We start from the raw sequence: 22765 nt of genomic DNA, 5'->3' as shown, positions 1-22765 counted from the left end.
AGAGTTAAATCATTCTTTGGATTGAGCAGTTTGAAATCACTCTTTCTGTGGAACCTGAGAAAGGACATTTGGGAAAGCTCTTAAGAATATGCTGTAAAAGTACTACTATCCAATAAAAATCATATGGAAGCTTTCTGTGATACTGTTCTTGGTCACGCGAAGTCCACTCTCACAGTTAAACTTCTGTTTTCATTCAGGAGTATTCTAACACTCTTTTAGTTTAGTCAACTAAAGGACACTCCTGAACGCTTTGAGGCTTATGGTGAAAACGGAAATATCTTCAGATAGAAACGGGAGAGATTTCCGAGGTGCTGCTTTCTGACGTGTGCATACCACTCAAAGTTATACTTTTCTTCTCATAGAGGACTGGGTAATCCCTATGGAGAAAAAGCTACCAGTGGACATTTGGGAGTATATGGACGGCTATGGTGGAAAAGGAAATATCCTCAGACAAAAACTGAAAATAAGCTTTCTGTGAAACTGCTTTGTGACAGATACGTTTATTCATCTCACATAGATAAACTTTCTTTCTATTACGCAGTTTTGAAACGCCATCATGGATGGATTTGTGAAGGGACATTCGAGAGCATATTCAGACCAATGGTGAGAAAGGAAATATCTTCAAATAAAAACTGGATTTTAAACCATCAAAGATCAAAAGAGACAAGAAGGCCATTACATAATGGTAAAGGGATCAATTCCACAGGAAGAGCTAACTACCCTAAATATATATGCATCCAATACAGGAGCACCCAGATTCATAAAGTAAGCCCTTAGAGACCTACAAAGCGACTTAGACTTCCATCCAATAATAATGGGAGACTTCAACACCCCACTGTCAACATTAGACAGATCAACGAGACAGAAAGTTAACAAGGATATCCAGGAATTGAACTCATCTCTGTAGCAAGCAGACCTAATAGACATCTACAGAACTCTTCACCTCAGATCAACAGAATATACATTCTACTCAGCACCGCATCACACTTATTCCAAAACTGACCACATAATTGGAAGTAAAGCACTCCTCAGCAAATGTACAAGAACAGAAATTATAACAAACTGTCTCTCAGACCACAGTGCAATCAAACTAGAACTCAGGACTAAGAAACTCAATCAAAACTGCTCAACTACATGGAAACTGAATAACCTGCTCCTGAATGACTACTGTGTACATAACAAAATGAAGACAGAAATAAAGATGTTCTTTGAAACCAATGAGATCAAAGATACAACATACCAGAATCTCTGGGACACATTTAAAGCAGTGTGTAGAGGGAAACTTATAGCATTAAATGCCCACAAGAGAAAGCTGGAAAGATCTAAAATTGACACTCTAACATCACAATGAAAAGAACTAGAGAAGCAAGAAAAAACACATTCAAAAGCTAGCAGAAGGCAAGAAATAACTAAGATCAGAGCACAACTGAAAGAGATAGAGACACAAACAACCCTCCAAAAAATCAATGAATCCAGGAGTTGGGTTTTGAAAAGATCAACAAAATTGACAGACCACTAGCAAGACTAATAAAGAAGAAAAGAGAGAAGAATCAAATCGACGCAATAAAAAATGATAAAGGGGATATCACCACCGAACCCACAGAAATACAAACTACCATCAGAGAATACTATAAACACCTCTACGCAAATAAACTAGAAAATCTAGAAGAAATGGATAATTTCCTGGACACTTACACTCTTCCAAGACTAAACCAGGAAGAAGCTGAATCCCTGAATAGACCAATAGCAGGCTCTGAAATTGAGGCAATAATTAATAGCCGACCAATGAAAAAAAGTCCAGGACCAGATGGATTCACAGCTGAATTCTACCAGAGGTTCAAAGAGGAGCTGGTACCATCCCTTCTGAAACTATTCCAATCAATAGAAAAAGAGGGAATCCTCCGTAACTCATTTTATGGGGCCAACATCATCCTGATACCAAAGCCTGGCAGAGACACAACAAAAAAAGAGAATTTTAGACCAATATCCCTGATGAACATCGATGCAAAAATCCTCAATAAAATACTGGCAAACCGGATCCAGCAGCACATCAAAAAGCTTATCCACCGTGATCAAGTGGGTTTCATCCCTGGGATGCAAGGCTGGTTCAACATATGCAAATCAATAAACGTCATCCAGCATATAAACAGAACCAAAGACAAAAACCACATGATTATCTCAATAGATGCAGAAAAGGCCTTTGACAAAATTCAACAGCCCTTCTGCTAAAAATGCTCAATAAATTCGGTATTGATGAACGTATCTCAAAATAATAAAAGCTATTTATGACAAATCCACAGCCAATATCATACTGAATGAGCCAAAACTGGAAAAATTCCCTTTGCAAACTGGGACAAGACAGGGATGCTCTCTCTCACCACACCTATTCAATATAGTGTTGGAAGTTCTGGCTAGGGCAATCAGGCAAGAGAAAGAAATCAAGGGTATTCAGTTAGGAAAAGAAGAAGTCAAATTGTCCCTGTTTGCAGATGACATGATTGTATATTTAGAAAACCCCATTGTCTCAGCCCAAAATCTCCTTAAGCTGATAAGCAACTTCAGCAAAGTCTCAGGATACAAAACTAATGTGCAAATATCACAAGCATTCTTATACACCAGTAACAGACAAACAGAGAGCCAAATCAAGAATGAACTTCCATTCACAATTGCTTCCAAGAGAATAAAATACCTAAGAATCCAACTTACAAGGGATGTAAAGGACCTCTTCAAGGAGAACTACAAACCACTGCTCAGTGAAATAAAAGAGGACACAAACAAATGGAAGAACATACCATGCTCATGGATACGAAGAACCAATATCGTGAAAATGGCCATACTGCCCAAGTTTATTTATAGATTCCATGCCATCCCCATCAAGCTACCAATGACTTTCTTCACAGAATTGGAAAAAACTGTTTTAAAGTTCATATGGAACCAAAAAAGAGCCTGCATTGCCAAGACAATCCTAAGTCAAAAGAACGAAGCTGGAGGCATCATGCTACCTGACTTCAAACTATACTACAAGGCTACATAACCGAAACAGCAAGGTACTGGTACCAAAACAGAGATGTAGACCAATGGAACAGAACAGAGTCCTCAGAAATAATACCACACATCTACAGCCATCTGATCTTTGATAAACCTGAGAAAAACAAGAAATGGTGAAAAGATTCCCTATTTAATAAATGGTACTGGGAAAATTGGCTAGCCATAAGTAGAAACCTGAAACTGGATCTTTTCCTTACACCTTACACGAAAATTAATTCAAGATGGATTAGAGACTTAGATGTTTCACCTAATACCATAAAAACCCTAGAAGAAAACCTATGTAGTACCATTCAGGAGATAGGCATGGGCAAAGACTTCATGTCTAAAACACCAAAAGCAACGGCAACAAAAGCCAAGATTCACAAATGGGATCTAATTAAACTGAAGAGCTTCTGCAATGCAAAAGAAACTACCATCAGAGTGAGCAGGCAACATACAGAAGGGGAGAAAATTTTTGCAATCTACTCATCTGACAAAGGGCTAATATCCAGAACCTACAAAGAACTGAAACAAATTGACAAGAAAAAAACAAACAACCCCATCAAAAAGTGGGCAAAGGCTATGAACAGACAGTTCTGAAAAGAAGACATTCATACAGCCAACAGACACATGAAAAAATGCTCATCATCACTGGCCATCAGAGAAATGCAAATCAAAACCACAATGAGATACCATCTCACACCAGTTAGAATGGCAATTATTAAAAAGTCAGAAACAACAGGTGCTGGAGAAGACGTGGAGAAATAGGAACACTTTTACACTGTTGGTGGGATTGTAAACTAGTTCAACCATTATGGAAAATAGTATGGCGATTCCTCAAGGATCTAGAACTAGAAGTACCATATGACCCAGCCATCCCATTACTGGGTATATACCCAAAGGATTATAAATCTTGCTGCTATAAAGACGTAGGCACACGTATGTTTATTGCGGCACTATTCACAATAGCAAAGACTTGGAATCAACCCAAATGTCCATCAGTGACAGACTGGATTAAGAAAATGTGGCACATATACACCATGGAATACTATGCAGTGATAAAAAAGGATGAGTTTGTTTCCTTTGTAGGGACATGGATGCAGCTGGAAACCATCATTCTCAGAAAATTATCACAAGAACAGAAAACCAAACATCGCATGTTCTCATTCATAGGTGGGAACTGAACAATGAGATCACTTGGACTTAGGAAGGGGAACATCATACACCAGGGACTATCATGGGGAGGGGGGAGGGCGGAGAGATTGCATTGGGAGTTATACCTGATGTAAAAGACGAGTTGATGGGTGCTGACGAGTTTATGGGTGCAGCATGCCAACATGGCACCAGTATACATATGTTACAAACCTGCACGTTATGCACATGTACCCTAGAACTTAAAGTATAATAATTTTAAAAAAAAAGAAAAAGAAAAGAAAAAAAAAGTGGAGAGAAGCTTTCTGAGAAACTGCTTTGTGATGTGTGCATTCCACTCATGGAGTTTTACCTCTTTTCTCATAAGGCAGTGTTTGAACGCAGTACCTGTAAAACCAAAAAAGTGATATTTCTTAGCACATTGAGAACTATGATGAAAAGTGAAATATCCTCAAAAAAAACCGAGAAAGAAGTGTTCCAAGAAACTGCTCTCTGATATGTGCATTCATTCACAGAGTTAAAGCTTACTCTACTTTGCTTAGTTTGGAAAGTCTGTCTGTGAGGAATCTGTGAAGGGATATTAAGTGGTGCCCAGAGACTTCTGATGAGCTAGGAAGCGTCTTCTGATGAAAACTGGAGAAAGGCTTTCTGAGCAACTGCTTTGTGATGTGTGTATTCGTCTCATAGAGTTAAACCATTTTTTGGATTGAGCAGTTTGAAATCACTGTTTTTGTGGAATCTGAGGAAGGACATTTGGGAACGCTCTTTAGAGTATATAGAAAGAAATATCCTCAGGTAAAATCCAGAAGGAAGCATTTTGTGGAACTGCTCTGTGTCATCTTAATTCCTCTTGCTCAGTTAAGCCTGTCTTTTCATTGAGCAGTTTTCTAACCGTTTTTGTTAAGCATGTGAAGGGATATTTGGGAGTGCTTTTAGGCTTACAGTGAAAAAGAAATGTGTTCAGACCAAAACTGGAGAGCAGCTTTCCGAGGAATTGCTTTGTGACGTGTGCATTCCACTCACAGTGTTATACCTCTCTTCTCATACAGCACAGGGGAAAACCTTTTGGAGAAAAGGTAGCAAGTGATATTCGGGAGCATGTTGACCCCTATGGTGAAATGGGAAATAGCCTCAGACTAAAACTGGAAAGAATCTCTCTATGAAACTGCTCTGTGATTTGTGTATTCATCTCGCATATATAAAGCTTCCTTTACTTTACCACAGCTTGGAAACTCTGTCATGGACAGGTCCCCAACGAGATATTCGGGAGCACATTCAGGACTATGTTGAAAAAGGAAATACCTTCAGATAAAAACTGGAAAGAAGTTTTCTGGGAATCTGCTTTTTGCTATGTTTATTCATCTCACATAGATAAAACTTTCTTTACATTATGCAGCTAGGAAATTCTGTCATGGATGGATCTGCAAAGGGATATTCGAGATCACATTTGGGACTTTGGTGAAAAAGGAAATATCGTCAGATAAAAAGTGGAGAAAACGTTTCTGAGAAACTGCTTCAAGATGTGTGCAATTCACTCCGGGAGTTATACCTTTATTCTCATAAGGCACTGTTTGAACACTGTTCCTGTAAAACTAAAAAAGTAATATTTGGAGCACATTGAAGACTACAGAGAAAAGTGAAATGTCATCCAATAAAACCCAGAAAGAAGCATTCCAAGAAACTGCTCTCTGACATGTCCATTCATTTCACAGAGTTAAAGCTTACTCTATATTTCCTAGTTTGGAAAGTCTGTCTTTGAGGATTCCGTGAAGGGATATTAAGTGGCAACTGGAGACCTATGGCAAGCAAGGAAATGTCTTCCATCGAAAATTGGAAAGAAGCTTTCTGAGAAACTCTTTTGTGATGTTTGTATTCATCTCATAGAGTTAAATCATTCTTTGGATTGAGCAGTTTGAATTCACTATTTCTGTGGAACCCGAGAAAGGACATTTGGGAACACTGTTTTGAATATCCTGAAAAAGAAATAACCTCAGATAGAAATCAGAAGGAAGCTTTCTGTGAAACTATACTATGTTGTGTGAATTCGGTTCACACAGTTAAGCTTCCCTTTTCATTGAGCAGTTTTCTAACACTGTTTTTGTTTAGTCTGTGACAGGATATTCGGGAGCACTTTGAGGCTTATGGTGTAAAAGGAAATACCTTCAGATAGAAACTGGCGAGAAGCTTTCTGAAGAGTGGCTTTGTGACATGTGCATTCCACTCACAGAATTATACCTTTCTTCTCATAGAGGATTGGGGAATCCCTTTTGGAGAAAAACCTACCAGGGGACATTCAGGAGTATATGAATGGCTATGGTGAAAAAGGAAATATCCTCAGACAAATACTGGAAGGAAGCTTTCTGTGAAACTGCTTTGTGATAGATACGTTTATTCATCTCATACAGATAAAACTTTCTTTCAATTACGCAGTTTTGAAACTCCATCATGGACGGAATCGTGAAAGGACATTCGGGAGCACATTCAGGCCTATGGTGAAAAAGGTAGTATATTCAGATAAAAACTGGATAGAAGCTTTCTGAGAAACTGCTTTGTGATGTGTGCATTCAACTCAGGGACTTTTATCTCTTTTCTCATAAAGCAGTGTTTGAACATGGTTCCTGTAAAACTGAAAACATAATATTTTAGAGCACATTGAAGACTATGGCCAAAAGTGAAATAGCCTCAAATAAAACCCAGAAGGAAGCATTCCAAGAAACTGCTCTCTGATATGTGCATTCATTTCACAGAGTTAAAGCTTACTCTTTGTTGCCCAGTTTGGAAACTCTGTCTTTGAGGAATCTGTGAAGGGATATTAAGTGGTGCCCAGAGGCTTATGATGAGCAAGGAAACGTCTTCCAATGAAAACTGGAGAGAAGCTTTCTGAGCAACTGCTTTGTGATGTGTGTACTGGTCTCATAGAGTTAAACTATTGTTTGGATTGAGCAGTTTGAAATCACTCTTTTTGTGCAATCTGAGGAAAGACATTTGGGAAGACTCCTTAGAATATGGAGAAAGAAATGTTCTCAGGTAAAATCCAGAAGGAAGCTTTCTGTGAAACTGCTCTGTGTCTTTTTAATTCCTCTCGCTCAGATTCACCTCTCTTTTCATTGAGCAGTTGTCTGACCCTGTTTATGTTTAGCATGTGAAGGGATATTCGGGAGTGCTTTGAGACTTATGGTGAAAAAGGAAATATGTTCAGACCGAAACTGGAGAGAAGCTTTCCGCGGAACGGCTTTGTTTCATGTGCATTCCACTCACAGTGTTATACTTCTCTTCTCATTCAGCATTGGGGAAACCCTTTGGAGGAAAAGGTACCAAGGCATATTTGGTAGCATATTGACGCATATGGAGAAAGGAGAAATAGCCTCAGAAAAAAACTGGAAAGAAGCTTTCTGTGAAACTGTTCTGTGCTGTGTGTATTCACCTCACATAGCAAAGCTTTCTTTACATTATGCTGTTTGGAAACTCTGTCATGGACAGATTTATGAAGGCAAATTCAGGAGCACATTCAGAACTATGGTGAAAGAAAAAATATCTTAAGATAAAAACTGGAAAGAAGATTTCTGTGGATCTGCTTTTTGCAATGTTTATTCATCTCTCATAGATAAAGTTTTCTTTACCTTACGCAGCTTGGAAACACTGTCATGGACTGATCGACGAAGGGACCTTCGGGAGCACATTCAGAACTATGGGGAAAATCAAAATATCTACAGACAAAATCCAGAGAGAAGCTTTCCGAGAAACTGCTTTGTGATGTGTGCATTCCACTCAGGGAGTTATACCTCTTTTCTCATAAGGCAGTGTTTGGACACTGTTCCTGTAAAACCGAAATTGTGGTATTTCGGAGCCCATTGAGGACTATGGCGAAAAGTGAAATATCCTCAAATAAAACCCAGAAAGAAGCCTTCCAAGAAACTGCTCTCTGATTTGAGTTTTCATATGACAGAGTTAAAACTTTCTCTACATTGCCCAATTTGGAAACTTTGAGGAATATGCGAAGGGATATTAAGTGGCACCCGGAGGCCTGTGGTGAGCAACATTTCTCCCGATGAAAACTGGAGAGAAGGTTTCTGAGCAACTGCTTTGTGATGTGTGTATTCATCTCATAGAGTTAAATCATTCTTTCGATTGAGCAGTTTGAAATCACTGTTTCTGTGGAACCTGAGAAAGGACATTTGGGAACGCTCTTTAGAATATACTGAAAAACAAATATCTTCAGATAAAACCCAGAAGCAAGCTTCCTGTGAAACTGCTCTGTGCCGTGTGAATTCCACTCGCCCAGTTAAGCTTCACTTTTCTTTTTTTTTTTTTTTTTTTTGAGACGGAGTCTTGCTCTGTCGCCCAGGCTGGAGTGCAGTGGCACAATCTCGGCTCACTGCAAGCTCCGCCTCCCGGGTTCACGCCATTCTCCTGCCTCAGCCTCCCGAGTAGCTGGGACTACAGGTGCCCGTTATCACGCCCGGCTAGTTTTTTGTAGTTTTTAGTAGAGATGGGGTTTCACCGTGTTAGCCAGGATGGTCTCGATCTCCTGACCTCATGATCCGCCCGTCTCGGCCTCCCAAAGTGCTGGGATTACAGGCTTGAGCCACCGCGCCCGGCAAGCTTCACTTTTCATTGAGCAGTTGCCTAACACTGTTTATGTTTAGCATGCGTAAGGATATTCGGGAACACTTTGAGGCTTACAGTGAAAAAGGAAATATGTTCTGATAGAAACTGGAGAGAAGCTTTCTGAAGTGCTGCTTTGTGATGTGTGCATTCCACTCACAGTGTTATACCTCTCTTCTCATACAGTATCTAGGAAACCATTTCTGTGAAACTGTTATTAGATATGTGTATTCATCTCACATAGATAAATCTTTCTCTACATTGCGCAGCTTGGAAACCCTGTCATGGGTGAATCCACGAAGGGATATTCGGGAGCACATTCAGGACCATGGTGAAAACGGAAATATCTTCAGATAGAAACTAGAAAGAAGCTTTCTGTTAATCTGTTTTTTGCTCTGTTTATTCATCTCACATAGATAAAACTTTGTTTATAATACACAGTTGGAAACTCTGTCGTGGATGGATCCGCGACGTGATATTTGAAAGCACATTCAGGCCTATTGCAAAAAAGGAAATATATTCCGATAAAAACTGGAGAGAAGCTTTCTGACAAACTGCTTTGTGATGTGTGTATTCCACTCAGAGAGTTATACCTCTTTTCTCATAAGGCAATGTCTGAACACTGTTCCTGTAAAATGAAAAAGTGATATTTTGGAGTACATTGAAGACTATGGCTAAAAGTGATATATCCTCAAATAAAACCCAGAAGGAAGCATACCAAGAAACTGCTCTCGGATATGGGCATTCATTTCACAGAGGTAAAGCTTACTCTACATTGCCCCATTTGCAAATTCTGTCTTTCAGGAGTCTGTGAAGGGATATTTAGTGGTGCCCGTTCACCAGTGGTGGGCAAGGAAATGTGTTTCGATGAAAACTGCAGAGAAGCTTTCTGAGCAACTGCTTTGTGATGTGTGTATTCATCACATAGAGTTAAATCATTCTTTGGATTGAGCAGTGTGAATTCACTGCTTCTGTGGAATCTGAGGAGGGACCATTGGGAACGATCTTTAGAATATGGAGAAAGAAATATCGTCAGATAAAAACCAGAAGGAATCTTTCTGTGAAACTGCTGTGTGTCATGTGAATTCCTCTTGCTCAGTTAAGCTTCTCTTTTCATTGAGCAGTTTTCTAACATTGTTCATGTTTAGCATATAAAGGGATATAGGTCAGCACTTTGAGGCTTACGGTGAAAAACAAAATATGTTGAGATAGGAACTGGAGAGAAGCTTTCCACGGAGCTGCTTTGTGACGTGTGCATTCCACTCACATTATTATAACTCTCTTCACAGAAGGCATAGGGGAAACCCTTTATTGGATACTGTTCTGGGATATGTGTATTCATCTCACATAGATAAAGCTTCCTCTACATTTCGCAGCTTGGGAACTCTGTCAGGGATGGATCCACAAGGGGACATTTGGGAGCAAATTCGGGACTATGTTAAAAAAGGAAATATATTCAGATAAATACTGGAAAGAATCTTTCTGTGAATCTGCTTTTCGCTGTGGTTATTCATCTCACATAGATAAAGCTTTCTTTACATTATGCAGCTTGGAAACTCCATCGTGGATGGATCCGTGAAGGGATATTCGAGTTCACATTTTGCCAATGGTGAAAAAGGAAATATCGTATTGTAAATAATGGAGAGAAGCTTTCTGAGAAACTGCTTGGTGATGTGTGCACTTCACTCAGGGTGTTATACCTTTCTCCTCATAAGACACTGTATCAACACTGTTCCTGTAAAACTAAAAAAGTGATATTCAGAGCACATTGAAGACTATGGTGAAAAGTGAAATGTCATCAAATAAAACCTGGAAAGAAGCATTCCAAGAAACTGCTCTCTTACATGTTCATTCATTTCACAGAGTTAAACCTTACTCTTCATTTCCGAGTTTGGAAAGTCTATCTTTTGGAATTCTGCGAAGGGATATTTAGTGGCAACCGGAGGCTTGTGGCAAGCAAGGTAATGTCTTCCTTTGAAAATTGAGGAGAAGCTTTCTGAGCAACTCTTTCATGATGTTTGTATGCAGCTCATAGTGTTAAATCATTCTTTGGATTGAGCTCTTTGAAATCACTGTTCCTGTGGAATCTCAGAAAGGACATTTGGGAATGCTCTTTAGAATATGGAGAAAGAAATATCCTGAGATAAACTCCAGATGAAAGCTTTCTGTGAAACTCCTCTGTGTTGTGTGAATTCCTCTTGCTCAGTTAAGCTTCTCTTTTCATTGAGCAGTTTTCTAACACTGTTTTTCTTTAGCGTGCAAAGGGATATTCAGGAGCGCTTTGAGGCTTACGTTGAAAAAGGAAATATGTTCAGATAGAAACTGGATAGAAGCTTTCTGACGAACTGCTTTGTGACGTAGACATTCCACTCACAGTGTTATACCTCTCTTCTCATACAGCATTGGGGAAATCCTTTAGAAGAAAAAGGTACGAAGGGCTATTCCAGAGCATATTGATGCCTATGGTGAAAAGGGAAATATCTTCAGACAAAAATTGGAAAGAAGCTTTTGGCAAAACTGCTCTGTGATATGTGTATTCATCTCACATAGATAAAGCTTCCTTTACGTTACATAGGTTGGAAACTCTGTCATGGACAGATTCACGAAGGGACATTCGGGAGCACATTCAGTAGTATGACTAAAAGGGAAATACCTTCAGATAAAAACTGGAAAGAAGCTTTCTATGAATCTGTTTCTTGTTATGTTTATTCATCTCACATAGAAAAAGCTTTCTGTATATTATGCAGCTTTGAAACTCTGACTTGGACATATCCGCAAAGGGACAATCAGGAGCACATTCAGGACTATGGTGAAAGTGGAAATATATTCAGAGAAAAACTGAATACAAGCTTTCTGTGAATCTGTTTTTTGCTATGTTTATTCATCTCACATAGATAAAGCTTTCTTTACATTATGCAGCTTGGAAACTCGGTCATGTATGGAACCACGAAGGGACATTTGGGAGCACAGTCAGGCCTATGGTGAAAATGGAAATATCTTCAGATAAAAACCGGAGAGAAGTTTTCTGAGAAACTACTTTGTGACGTGTACATTTCACTCAGGGAGTTATACTTCTTTTCTCATAAGGCAGTGTTTGAACACTGTTCCTGTAAAACCGAAAAACTGATATTTTGGAGCCCATTGAAGACTATGGCAAAAAGTGAAATATCCTCAAATAAAACCCAGAAAGAAGCTTTGAAAGAAACTGCTCTCTGATATGTGCATTCATTGCACAGAGTTAAAGCTTACTTTACGTTGCCCAGTTTGGAAACTCTGTCTTAGAGGAAACTGCGAAGGGATATTAAGTGATACGCGGAGGTCTGTGATGAGCAAGGAAATGTCTTCCATTGACAACTGGAGAGAAACTTTCTGCTTTGTGATGTGTGTATTTAACTCAAAGAGTTAAATCATTCTTTGGATTGAGGAGTTTGATATCACTGTTTCTGTGGAACCTGAGAAAGGACATTTGGGAACACTCTTTTGAATATGGTGAAAAAGAAATATCCTCAGATAAAAACCAGAAGGAAGCTTTCTGTGAAACTGCTATGTGTCATTTGAATTCCTCTCACTCAGTTAAGCTTCTGTTTACATTGAGCAGTTTTCTAACACTGTTTATGTTTAGCCTGTGAAGGGATATTCAGGAGCGCTTTGAAGCTTTCAGTGAAAAAGGAAGTATGTTCAGATAGAAACTGGAGAGAAGCTTTCTGAGGAACGATTTTGACGTTTGAAGAAGTTTCAATGTGATTCCGAATATCCCTTCGCAGATCCGTCCATGACGGAGTTTCCAAGCTGTGTAATGTAAAGAGAGCTTTATCTATGCGTGATGAATAAACATAATAAAAAGCAGATTCACAGAAAGCTTCTTTTCAATTTTTATCTGACAATACTTCCTTTTTCACCATAGGTCCAAATGTGATCCCAAATATCCTTTCGCGGATACATCCATGACAGAGTTTTCAAGCTGTGTAACGTAAAGAAAGCTTTATCTATTTGAGATGAGTACACATAACACAGAGCAGTTTCACAGAAAGCTTCTTTCCAGTTTTTGTCTGAGGCTATTTCCCTTTGTATCATAAGCATCAATATGCTCCAAGATATCCCTTGGTACCTTTTTCTCCAAGAGTGTTTCCCTGATGCTCTATGAGAAGCGTGGTAAAACACTGTGAGAGCAATGCACACGTCACAAAGCAGTTCCTCGGAAAGCTTCTCTCCAGTTTCTTTCTGAACATATTTCCTGTTTCTCTGTAAACCTCAAAGCCCTCCATAATATCCCTTCACACTCTAAACATAGACAGTGTTAGAAAACTGCTCAGTGAAAAGGGAAGCTTAACTGAGTAAGAGGAATTCACACAAAATGTAGCAGTTTCACAGAAAGCTTCCTTCTGGTTTTTATCTGAGGATATTACCTTCTCCATATCCTAAAGAGCATTCCCAAATGTCCTTCCTCAGATTCCACAGAAACAGTGATTTCAAAATGCTCAATCCAAAGAATGGTTTAATGCAATGAGATGAATACACACATCACAAAGCAGTTGCTCAGAAAGCTTCTCTGCAGTTTTCATCGGAAGACATTTCTTTGCTCACGACGGACTCCCGGTGCCACTTAATATCCCTTCACAGATTCCTCAAAGACAGAGTTTCCAAACTGGGCAATGTAGAGTAAGCTTTAACTCTGTGAAATGAATGCAAATATCAGGGAGCAGTTTCTTGGAACACTTCTTTCTGGGTTTTATCTGAGGATATTACACTTTCTCCATAGTCTTCCATGTGGTCCGAATATCATTTTTTTTTAGTTTTACAGGAACAGTGTTCAAACAGTGCCTTATGACAAGAAAGGTATAACTCCCTGAGTGGAATTGCCACATCACCAAGCAGTTTCTCAAAAAGCTTCTCTCCAGTTTCTATCTGATGATATTTCCTCTTTCACCATAGGCCCAAAAGTGATCCTGAATATCCCTTCACAGATCCATCCATGAGGGAATTTGCAAGCTGCGTAATGTAAAAAAAGCTTTATCTATGTGAGATGAATAAACTTAGCAAAAAGCAGATTCACAGAAATCTTCCTTCCAGCTTTTGTCTGAGGATATTTCCTTTTTCAGCATAGCCGTCCATGTACTCCTGAATGTCCCTTGATAGCTTCTTCTCCAAAAGGGATTCTCCAATCCTTTATGAGAAGAGAGGTATAACACTGGCAGTGAAATGCACCGGTCACCAAACAGTTCCTCGAAAGCCTCTCTCCAGTTACTATCTGAGAAGCCTAACTGAGTTAGAGGAATTCACATGACACACAGCAGTTTCACAGAAAGCTTCCTTCTGGTTTTTATCTGAGGATATTTCTTTCTCCATATTCTAAAGAGCATTCCCATATGCTCCTCCTCAGATTCCACAGAAACAGTGATTTCAAACTGCTTCACCCAAAGGATGATTTCACTCTAGGAGATGAATACACACGTCACAAAGCAGTTGCTCAGAAAGCTTCTCTCCAGTTTTCAATGGAAGACATTTCCTTGCTCAACACAGGCCTCCAGAGAGCAGATTCTTCAAAAAAATGATAATTTGGGAAGCTTTGAAGACTATGGTGAAAAGTGAAACATCCTCAAGTAAAACCCAGAAAGAAGTGTTCCAAGAAACTGCTCTGTGATATGTGCTTTCATTTCACAGAGCTAAAGCTTACTCTACGTTGTCCAGTTTGGAAACTCTGTCTTTGAGGAATCTACGAAGGGATATTAAGTGGCTCCGGAGGCCTGTGGTGAGCAAGGAAATGTCTTCCATTGAAAACTGGAGAGAAGCTTTCTGAGCAACTGCTTTGTGATGTGCGTATTCATCTCATAAAGTTAAATCATTCCTTGGATTGAGCAGTTTGAAATCACTCTTTCTGAGGTATCTCAGCAATGACATTTGGGATCGTTCTTTGGAATATGGAGAAAGAAATATCCTCAGATGAAAACCAGTAGGAAGCTTTCTGTGAAACTGCTTTGTACCGTGTGAATTCCTCTCGCTCAGTTATGCTTCCCTTTTCATTGAAGAGTTTTCTAACACTGTTTATATTTAGCGTGCAAAGGGATATTCAGAAGCTCTTTGAGTCTTACGGTGAGAAAGAAATATGTTCAGATAGAAACTGGAGAGAAACTTTCCGAGGAACTGCTTTGTGACATGTGCATTTTACTCACAGTATTGTACGTCTCTTCTCATACAACACTGGGGAAACCCATTTGGAGAACAAGGTACCAAGGCATGTCTGAGAGCATATTGACGCCTATGGTGAAAAGAGAAAGAGCCTCATACAAAAACTGGAAAGAAGCTTTCTATGAAACTGCTCTGTGCTATGTTTATTCATCTCACATAGATAAAGCTTTCTTTACATTACGCAGCTTGCAAACTCTGTCATGGATGGATCTCAAAGGGACATTCGGGAGAACATTCTGGACTATAGTGAAAAGAGAAATATCTTCAGTTAAAAACTGGAAAGAAGTTTTCAGAGAGTCTGCTTTTTTTCTATGTTTATTCATCTCACATAGATAAAGCTTTCTTTACATTACGCAGCTTGGAAACTCCGTCATGGATGGATCCGCGAAGGGATATTCGGGATCACATTTGGGTCTATGGTGAAAAAGTAAATATCGTCAGATAAAAACTGGAGAGAAGCTTTCAGAGAAACTGCTTGATGATGTTTACATTCCACTCAGGGAGTTGTAACTTTCTTCTCATAAGGCACTGTTTGAACACTGTTCCTATAAAACTAAAACAGTGATATTAGCAGTCTGTCTTTGAAGATTCTTCAAAGGGATATTAAGTGACAACCGGATGCCTGTGGCGAGCAAGGAAATGTCTTCTGTTGAAAACTGGAGAGAAGCTTTCTGAGCAACTGCTTTGTAATGTGTGGATTCATCTCATAGAATTAAATCATTCTTTGGATTGAGCAGTTTGACATCACTGTTTCTGTGGAACCCGAGACAGGACGTTTGGGAACGCTCTTAAGAATATGCTGAAAAAGAAATACACTGCGATAAAAATCAGAAGGAAGCTTTTGTGAAACTGCTCTGTGTCTTGTGAATTCCCCTTGCACAGTTAAGCTTCTGTTTTCATTGAGCAGTATTCTAACACTATTTTAGTTTTGTCATCTAAGGGATACTTGGGAGTGCTTTGAGGCTTATGGTGAAAATGGAAATATCTTCAGCTAGAAACTGGAGAGAAGATTTCCGAGGAGCTGCTTTGTGACATGTGCACTCCATTCACAGAGTTATACTTTTCTTCTCATAGAGGAATGGGAAATGCCTTTTGGAGAAAATGTTACCAGGGACATTCAGGAGTATATGGATGGCTATGGTGAAAAAGGAAATATCCTCAGACATAAACTGGAAAGAAGCTCTCTGTGAAACTGCTTTGTGATAGACATGTTTATTCATCTCACATAGATAAAACTTTCTTTCCATTACGCATTTTTTTTTTCAGATCATACCAGAGCTGACACCAGTTTCTACCCCAGCCCACATGAAGATGTTTTTATTCAATACAAACCAGAACAGAGGCAACACAATGGCCACAGAATGAGAACATAAGTGCACTTGAATTTTTTCTGAGTTCTGGCTATAGGCTCTAACAAACCTAGCAGTCTTTTCTTACCAGGTGAACAGAATCATCTGCTAATGCCAGAAACTTTAAAGCTCTTAATTCAGCTAGAAACAACTATAATTGAGGGCCTTTTTACTAGCTTCTTGCTTCCCAATTTAGGGTTGCCTAGCAAGTTAATTTCAACATAACAGGTCATCTGCCTGGCCACATCATGCACTAGTGACAGGGGCAGGTTTAATGAGTTTTGTGCTCAGATCGCTGGGTCTCCTGGCTGCTCTTGTCCATCTCTGCAACTTGGTCCTGAGCATTCTGAGACTCAGTCAGCTGAGGATAAAAGGGACCTACCAGCCATTTGAGGGGCGTGTTGTTAACAAGATAATCCATCACATCATCTAAAGATTCCTTCATTTTCTGCAGCTTCCCCTTGCTAGAAGTGAGGAGGCTGTCAGACACTTCCTTAAAGGAGGCAGCACTGTGGAACACTGAGTAGATGTCGCCTGCCATCACCCCCATGTGCTTGGCCTGATCTTGGATGTTCTGCGGTACACCTTGGATGTTGGACAGCAGGTTGTGGCACGTGGTCTGGAGCTGCTGAGTCAGGTTGCGGGCAATTTCAAGAGTACGTGACTCAATGTGCTCAGCACAGTGGGACTCATCAGTATCATCGTATCCAATGCTCCTTTTCCACTCCACCCATGAGAGGTAGAGCTTATCCTGAGCATCCTGAATTTTCTGATTGGCACTATGCACATTCTTCCTGGCAAATTCAATCAGGTGAACAGTGGAATGGAGCTGAGAAATGGTCTCTTGGATTTTTTGCTTAGCTTCTTTAACCCTGCTGAGAGCCTGCTGGTAGGCACGGGAGCGAAGCTTGGTAGATAGGGATACCAGTCTAACATAATAACTTGGCTTCTGAACCAGATCAAATCCTTCAACTTTTTTTGCTTCTTTTTCTAGTTCTTCCTCAGTGAGAGGGAGGTACTGTTCTACCAACAGCTCTGATTTGGTGAGTGCATTTTCTACGCCACTGTATCATCCCACTCCCCAATACTGTGTTAATGCTGCCACTGACCACAGACTTGGTCTTCTCCACACTGCCAGTCACTGCCCCTTTGGTCTTGTCCATCACCCCTGTGATCGTGCTGGCCACAGAATCCTTGGCCCCAGTCACGGTAGTCGTCACAGCATCTTTTGCCCCAGTCACAGCACCTTTGGCATTGGCAACAATCTGAGTTGATGGCTGATTCAGAATAGGCAGTCTCTCCTCAATCCTGTCTAGCCCCTTACAGGCATAGATATTGGCAACTGCAATTTGCGGCTTTAGCTTCTGGATGATGGGCAGAGCACTGGTCATGGCCACGGAGGTGATGGTCTTCACGCCCTTCTCTGCCATCTCACACACAGACTTCAGGTAGGGATATTGGTCCTTTGTACTGAGATAGGCTGAGGACATGAGGTCATACGTGGAGCTCACCAAGGGCAGGTTGATCACCCGAGTCACCACACTCGGTTGTGGATCAACTGCAACGGATGCCATTTTTCTTCCTGGAGAAAGAAATCGACGGACTGCAGCAAAAGGCGGAGAGCAGGCGCGTCCCGAAGGCGACTCTGGCTGCTACCACCCGGTCAAACTCCATTACGCATTTTTAAAACGTCGCCATGGACAGATTCGTGAAGGGACGTTCAGGAGCACATTCAGGCCTATGGTGAAACAGGAAATATCTTCAGATAAAAAATGGAGAGAAGCTTTCTGAGAAACTGATTTGTGATGCATGCATTCCAATCAGAGAGTTATACCTCCTTTCTCATTAGGCAGTGTTTGAACACTGTGCCTGTGAAACTGAAAACGTGATATTTCGGAGTGCATTGAAGACTATGATGAAAAGTGAAATATCCTCAAATAAATCCCAGAAAGAAGTGTTCCAAGAAACAGCTCTCTGATATGTGCATTTATTCACAGAGTTAAAGCTTTCTCTATGTTGCCCAGTTTGGAAACTCTGTCTTTGAGGAATCTGTGAAGGGATATTAAGTGGCGCCCGGAGGCTTGTGGTGAGCAAGGAAATGTCTTCCAATGAAAAGTGGAGAGAAGCTTTCTGAGCAACTGCTTTGGGATGTGTGTATTCTTCTCATAGAGTTACACCATTCTTTAGATTGAGCAGTTTGAAATCACTGTTTTTGTGGAATCTGAGGAAGGACATTTGGGAACGATCCTTAGAATACGGAAAAAGAAATATCCTCAGGTAAAATCCAGAAGGAAGCTTTCTGTGAAAATTCTCTGTGTCTTGTGAATTCCTCTTACTCGGTTAAGCTTCTCTTTTCATTGAGCAGTTTTCAAACTCTGTTTATGTTTAGCATGTGAAGAGATTTTGGGAATTCTTTGAGGCTTACGGTGAACAAGGAAATATGTTCAGATAGTAACTGGAGAGAAGCTTTCCGAGGAACTGTTTTGTGACGTGTGCATTCCACTAACAGTATTATACCTCTCTTCCCATACAGCATCAAGGATACCCTTTTGGAGAAAAAGGTACCAATTGATATCCAGGGGCATATTGACGTCTATAGTGAAAAAGGATATATCTTCAGATAACAACTGGAAAGAATCTTTCTGTGAATCTGCTTTTTGCTATGTTTATTCATCTCACATAGATAAAGCTTTCTTTACATTATGCAGCATGGAAACTCTGTCATGGACAGACTCACAAAGGGACATTTGGGAGCACATTCAGGACTATGGTGAAAAAGGAAATATCTTCAGGTAAAAACTAGAATATTTCTGTGAATCTGGTTTTTAGTATGTGTATTCATCTCTCATAGGTAAAGCTTTTTTTACATTATGCAGCTTGGAAACTCCGTCATGGACGGATCCGCGAAGGGATATTCAGGATCACATTCTGGCCTAAGGTGAAAAAGGAATCTTCTTCAGATAGAAACTTGAGAGAAGCTTTCTGAGAAACTGCTTTGTGATGTGTGCATTCCACTCAGGGAGTTATACCTCTTTTCTCATAAGGCAGTGTTTGAACACTGTTCCTGTAAAACTGAAAAAGTGATATTTCGGAGTGCCCTGAAGACTATGGCAAAAAGTGAAATATAATCAAATAAAACCCAGAAAGAAGTGTTCCAAGAAACTGCCCTGTGATATGTGCATTCATTTCACAGAGTTAAAGTTTACTCTACATTGTTCAGTTTGGAAACTCTCTCTTTCAGGAATCTGCGAAGGGATAGTAATTGGCGCCCAGAGACCTGTGATGAGCAAGGAAATACCTTCCGTTGAAAACAGGAGAGAAGCTTTCTGAGCAACTGATTTTTGATGTGTGTATTCATCTCATAGATTTAAGTCATTCTTTGGATTGAGAAGTTTGAAATCACTGTTTCTGTGGAACCTGAGAAAGGACATTTGGGAATGCTATTAACAATATACTGAAAAAGAAATACCCTCCTATAAAAACCAGAATAAAGCTTTCTGCGAAAGTGTTCTGTGTCATGTGAATTCCATTCGCAAAGTTAAGCTTCTCTTTTCATTGAGCAGTATTCTAACACTGTTTTAGTTTATTCTTCTAAGGGATATTCGGGAGTGCTTTGAGGCTTATGGTGAAAATGGAAATATCTTCAGATAGAAACTGGAGAGAAACTTTCCGAGGAGCTGCTTTGTGACGTGTGCATTCCACTCACACAGTTACACTTTTCTTCTCATAGAAGGTTGGGGAATCCCTTTTGGAGAAAAAGCTACCAAGGGACATTCGGGAGTATATGGACGACTATGGTGAAAAAGGAAATATCCTCAGACAAAAACTGGGATGAAGCTTTTTGTGAAACTACTTTGTGATAGATAGGTTTATTCACCTCACGTAGACAAAACTTTCTTTCATTATGCAGTTTGAAACTCCGTCATAGATGGATTCGTGAAGGGAGATTCAGGAGCACATTCAGTCCTATGGTGAAACAGGAAATATCTTCAGATAAAAACTTTAGAGAAGGTTTCTGAGAAACTGCTTTGTGATATGTGCATTTCACTCAAGAAGTTATACCTCTTTTCTCATAAGGCAGTGTTTGAACACTGTTCCTGTAAATCTGAAAAAGTGATATTTCCCAGCGCATTGAAGACTATGGCGAAAAATGCATTATCTTCAAATAAAACCCAGAAAGAAACGTTCCAAGAACCTACTCTTTGATAGGTGCATTCATTTCACAGAGTTAAAGCTTATTGTACATTGCCCAGTTTGGACACTCTGTCTTTGAGGAATCTTCTAAGGGATATTGAATTGTGCCCGGAGGCCTACAGCATGAAAGGAAACATCTTCCGATGAAAACTGGAGAGAAGTTTTCTGAGCAACTGCTTTGTGATGTGTGTATTCATCTCATAGAGTTAAACCTTTCTTTGGATTGAGCAGTTTGAAATCATTGTCTCTGTGGAATCTGAGGAAGGACATTTGGGAACACTCTTATGAATATGGAGAAAGAAATATCCTCACATAAAAAGCAGAAGGAAGCTTTCTGTGAAACTGCTATATGTCATGTGAATTCCTCTCACTCAGTTAAGCTTCTCTTTTCATTGAGCAGTTTTCTAACACTGTTTAATTTAGTGTGTGAAGGGATATTCGGGAGCACTTTGAGGCTTATGTTGAAAAAGGAAATATGTTCAGAGAGAAACTAGAGAGAAGCTTTCCGAGGAACTGCTTTGTGACGTGTGCATTCCACTTACAGTGTTATACCTCTCTTCTCATACAGCATTGGGGAAACCCTTTTGGAGAAAAAGATACCAAGGGATATCCAGAAGCATATTGACGCCTATGGTGAATAGGGAAATAGCCACAGACAAAAACTCAGTAGAAGCTTTTGTGAAACTGCTCTGTGCTATGTGTATTCATCTCACATACAAAAAGCTTCCTTTACATTGCACAGCTTGGAAAATCTGTCATGGACGGATCCGAGAGGGACATTCTGCGGCACATTCAGGACTATGGTGAAAAAGGAAACATCTTCAAATGAAAACTCGAAAGAAATTTTATGTGAATCTGCTTTTTGCTACGTTTATTCATCTCATATAGGTAAAGCTTTCTTTACATTAAGCAGCTTAGAAACTCCATCATGGACGGATTCGGGAAGGTACTTTTAGGAGCACTTTCTGGACTATGGTGAAAAAGGAAATATCTTCAGATGAGAACCGGAGAGAAGCTTTCTGAGAAACAGCTTTGTGATGTGGGCATTTCACTCAGGGAGTTATACTTCTTTTCTCATAAGGCAGTGTTTGAACCCTGTTCCTTCAAAACCGAAAAAGTGATATTTCAGAGCGCATTGAAGACTATGGTGAAAAGTGAAATATCCTCATATAACACCTAGAAAGAAGCGTTCCAAGAAACTGCTTTCTGATATGTGCATTCATTTCAGAGTTAAAGTTTACTCTACATTGCCCAGTTTGGAAACTCTGTCTTTGAGTATTCTGCGAAGGAATATTAAGTGGTGCCCAGGGGCCTGTGGTGAGCAAGGAAATGTCTTCCATTGAAAACTGGAGAGAAGCTTTCAGGGCAACTGCATTGTGATGTGTGTATTCATCTCATAGAGTTAAATCATTCTTTGGATTGAGCAGTTTCAAATCACTGTTTCTCTGGAACCTGAGAAAGGACTTTTGGGAACACTTTTAGAATATGATGAAAAAGGAATACCCTCAGATAAAAACCAGAAGAAAGCTTTCTGTGAAACTGCTCTGTGTCATGTGAATTCCACTAGCACAGTTAAGCTTCTGCTTTCATTGAGCAGTATTCTAACACTGTTTTTGTTTAGTCTGCAAAGGGATATTCGGGAGCTATTGAGGCTTATGGTGATAATGGAAATATCTTCAGATAAAAACTGGAGATAAGCTTTCTGAGGAGCTGCTTTCTGACGTGTACATTCCATTCAAAGAGTTACAGCTTTCTTCTCATTGAGGATTGGGACATGCCTTTTGGAGAAAAAGCTACCAAGGGACATTCAGGCGTATATGGATGGCTATGGTGAAAAATGAAATATGCTCAGACCAAAACTGGAAAGAAGCTTTCTGTGAAACTGCTTTGTGATACATATGTTTTTTCATCTCACATAGATAAAGCTTTCCGTATATTACGCAGTTGGAAACTCTGTCATGGACAGATCTGCGAAGGAACTTTCGGGTACATATTCAGGCCTATGGTGAAAAAGGAAATATCTTCAGATAAAAACTGGAGAGAAGCTTTCTGAGACACTGCTTTGTGATGTTTGCATTCCACTCAGGGAATTATACCTTTTTCTCATATGGCAGTGTTTGAACACTGTTCCTGTAAAACCGAAAATTGATATTTCAGAGCGCATTGAAGACTATGGCCAAAAGTGAACTATCCTCTAATAAAACACAGAAAGAAGCTTTCCAAGAAACTGCTCTCTGATATGTGCATTCATT

General features: G+C 39.8%; 1 protein-coding gene across 1 annotated transcript; it reads right to left on the bottom strand.

The window, feature by feature from the left end:
- Nucleotides 1-16384: 16384 nt before the first annotated feature.
- LOC105468592 (perilipin-2) lies at nt 16385-17981 on the bottom strand. Its single transcript, XM_011718789.3, is given in 2 exon segments — nt 16385-17383; nt 17385-17981. Coding segments are annotated over 2 exon segments (1302 nt in total). The 5' UTR covers nt 17894-17981; the 3' UTR covers nt 16385-16590.
- Between the last annotated feature and the right edge of the window lie 4784 nt (nt 17982-22765).

This window comes from Macaca nemestrina, chromosome 12, assembly GCF_043159975.1.
Source record: "Macaca nemestrina isolate mMacNem1 chromosome 12, mMacNem.hap1, whole genome shotgun sequence".
Classification (NCBI taxonomy): Eukaryota; Metazoa; Chordata; class Mammalia; order Primates; family Cercopithecidae; genus Macaca; species Macaca nemestrina.
This window is presented reverse-complemented; position numbering and strand designations above follow the sequence as displayed.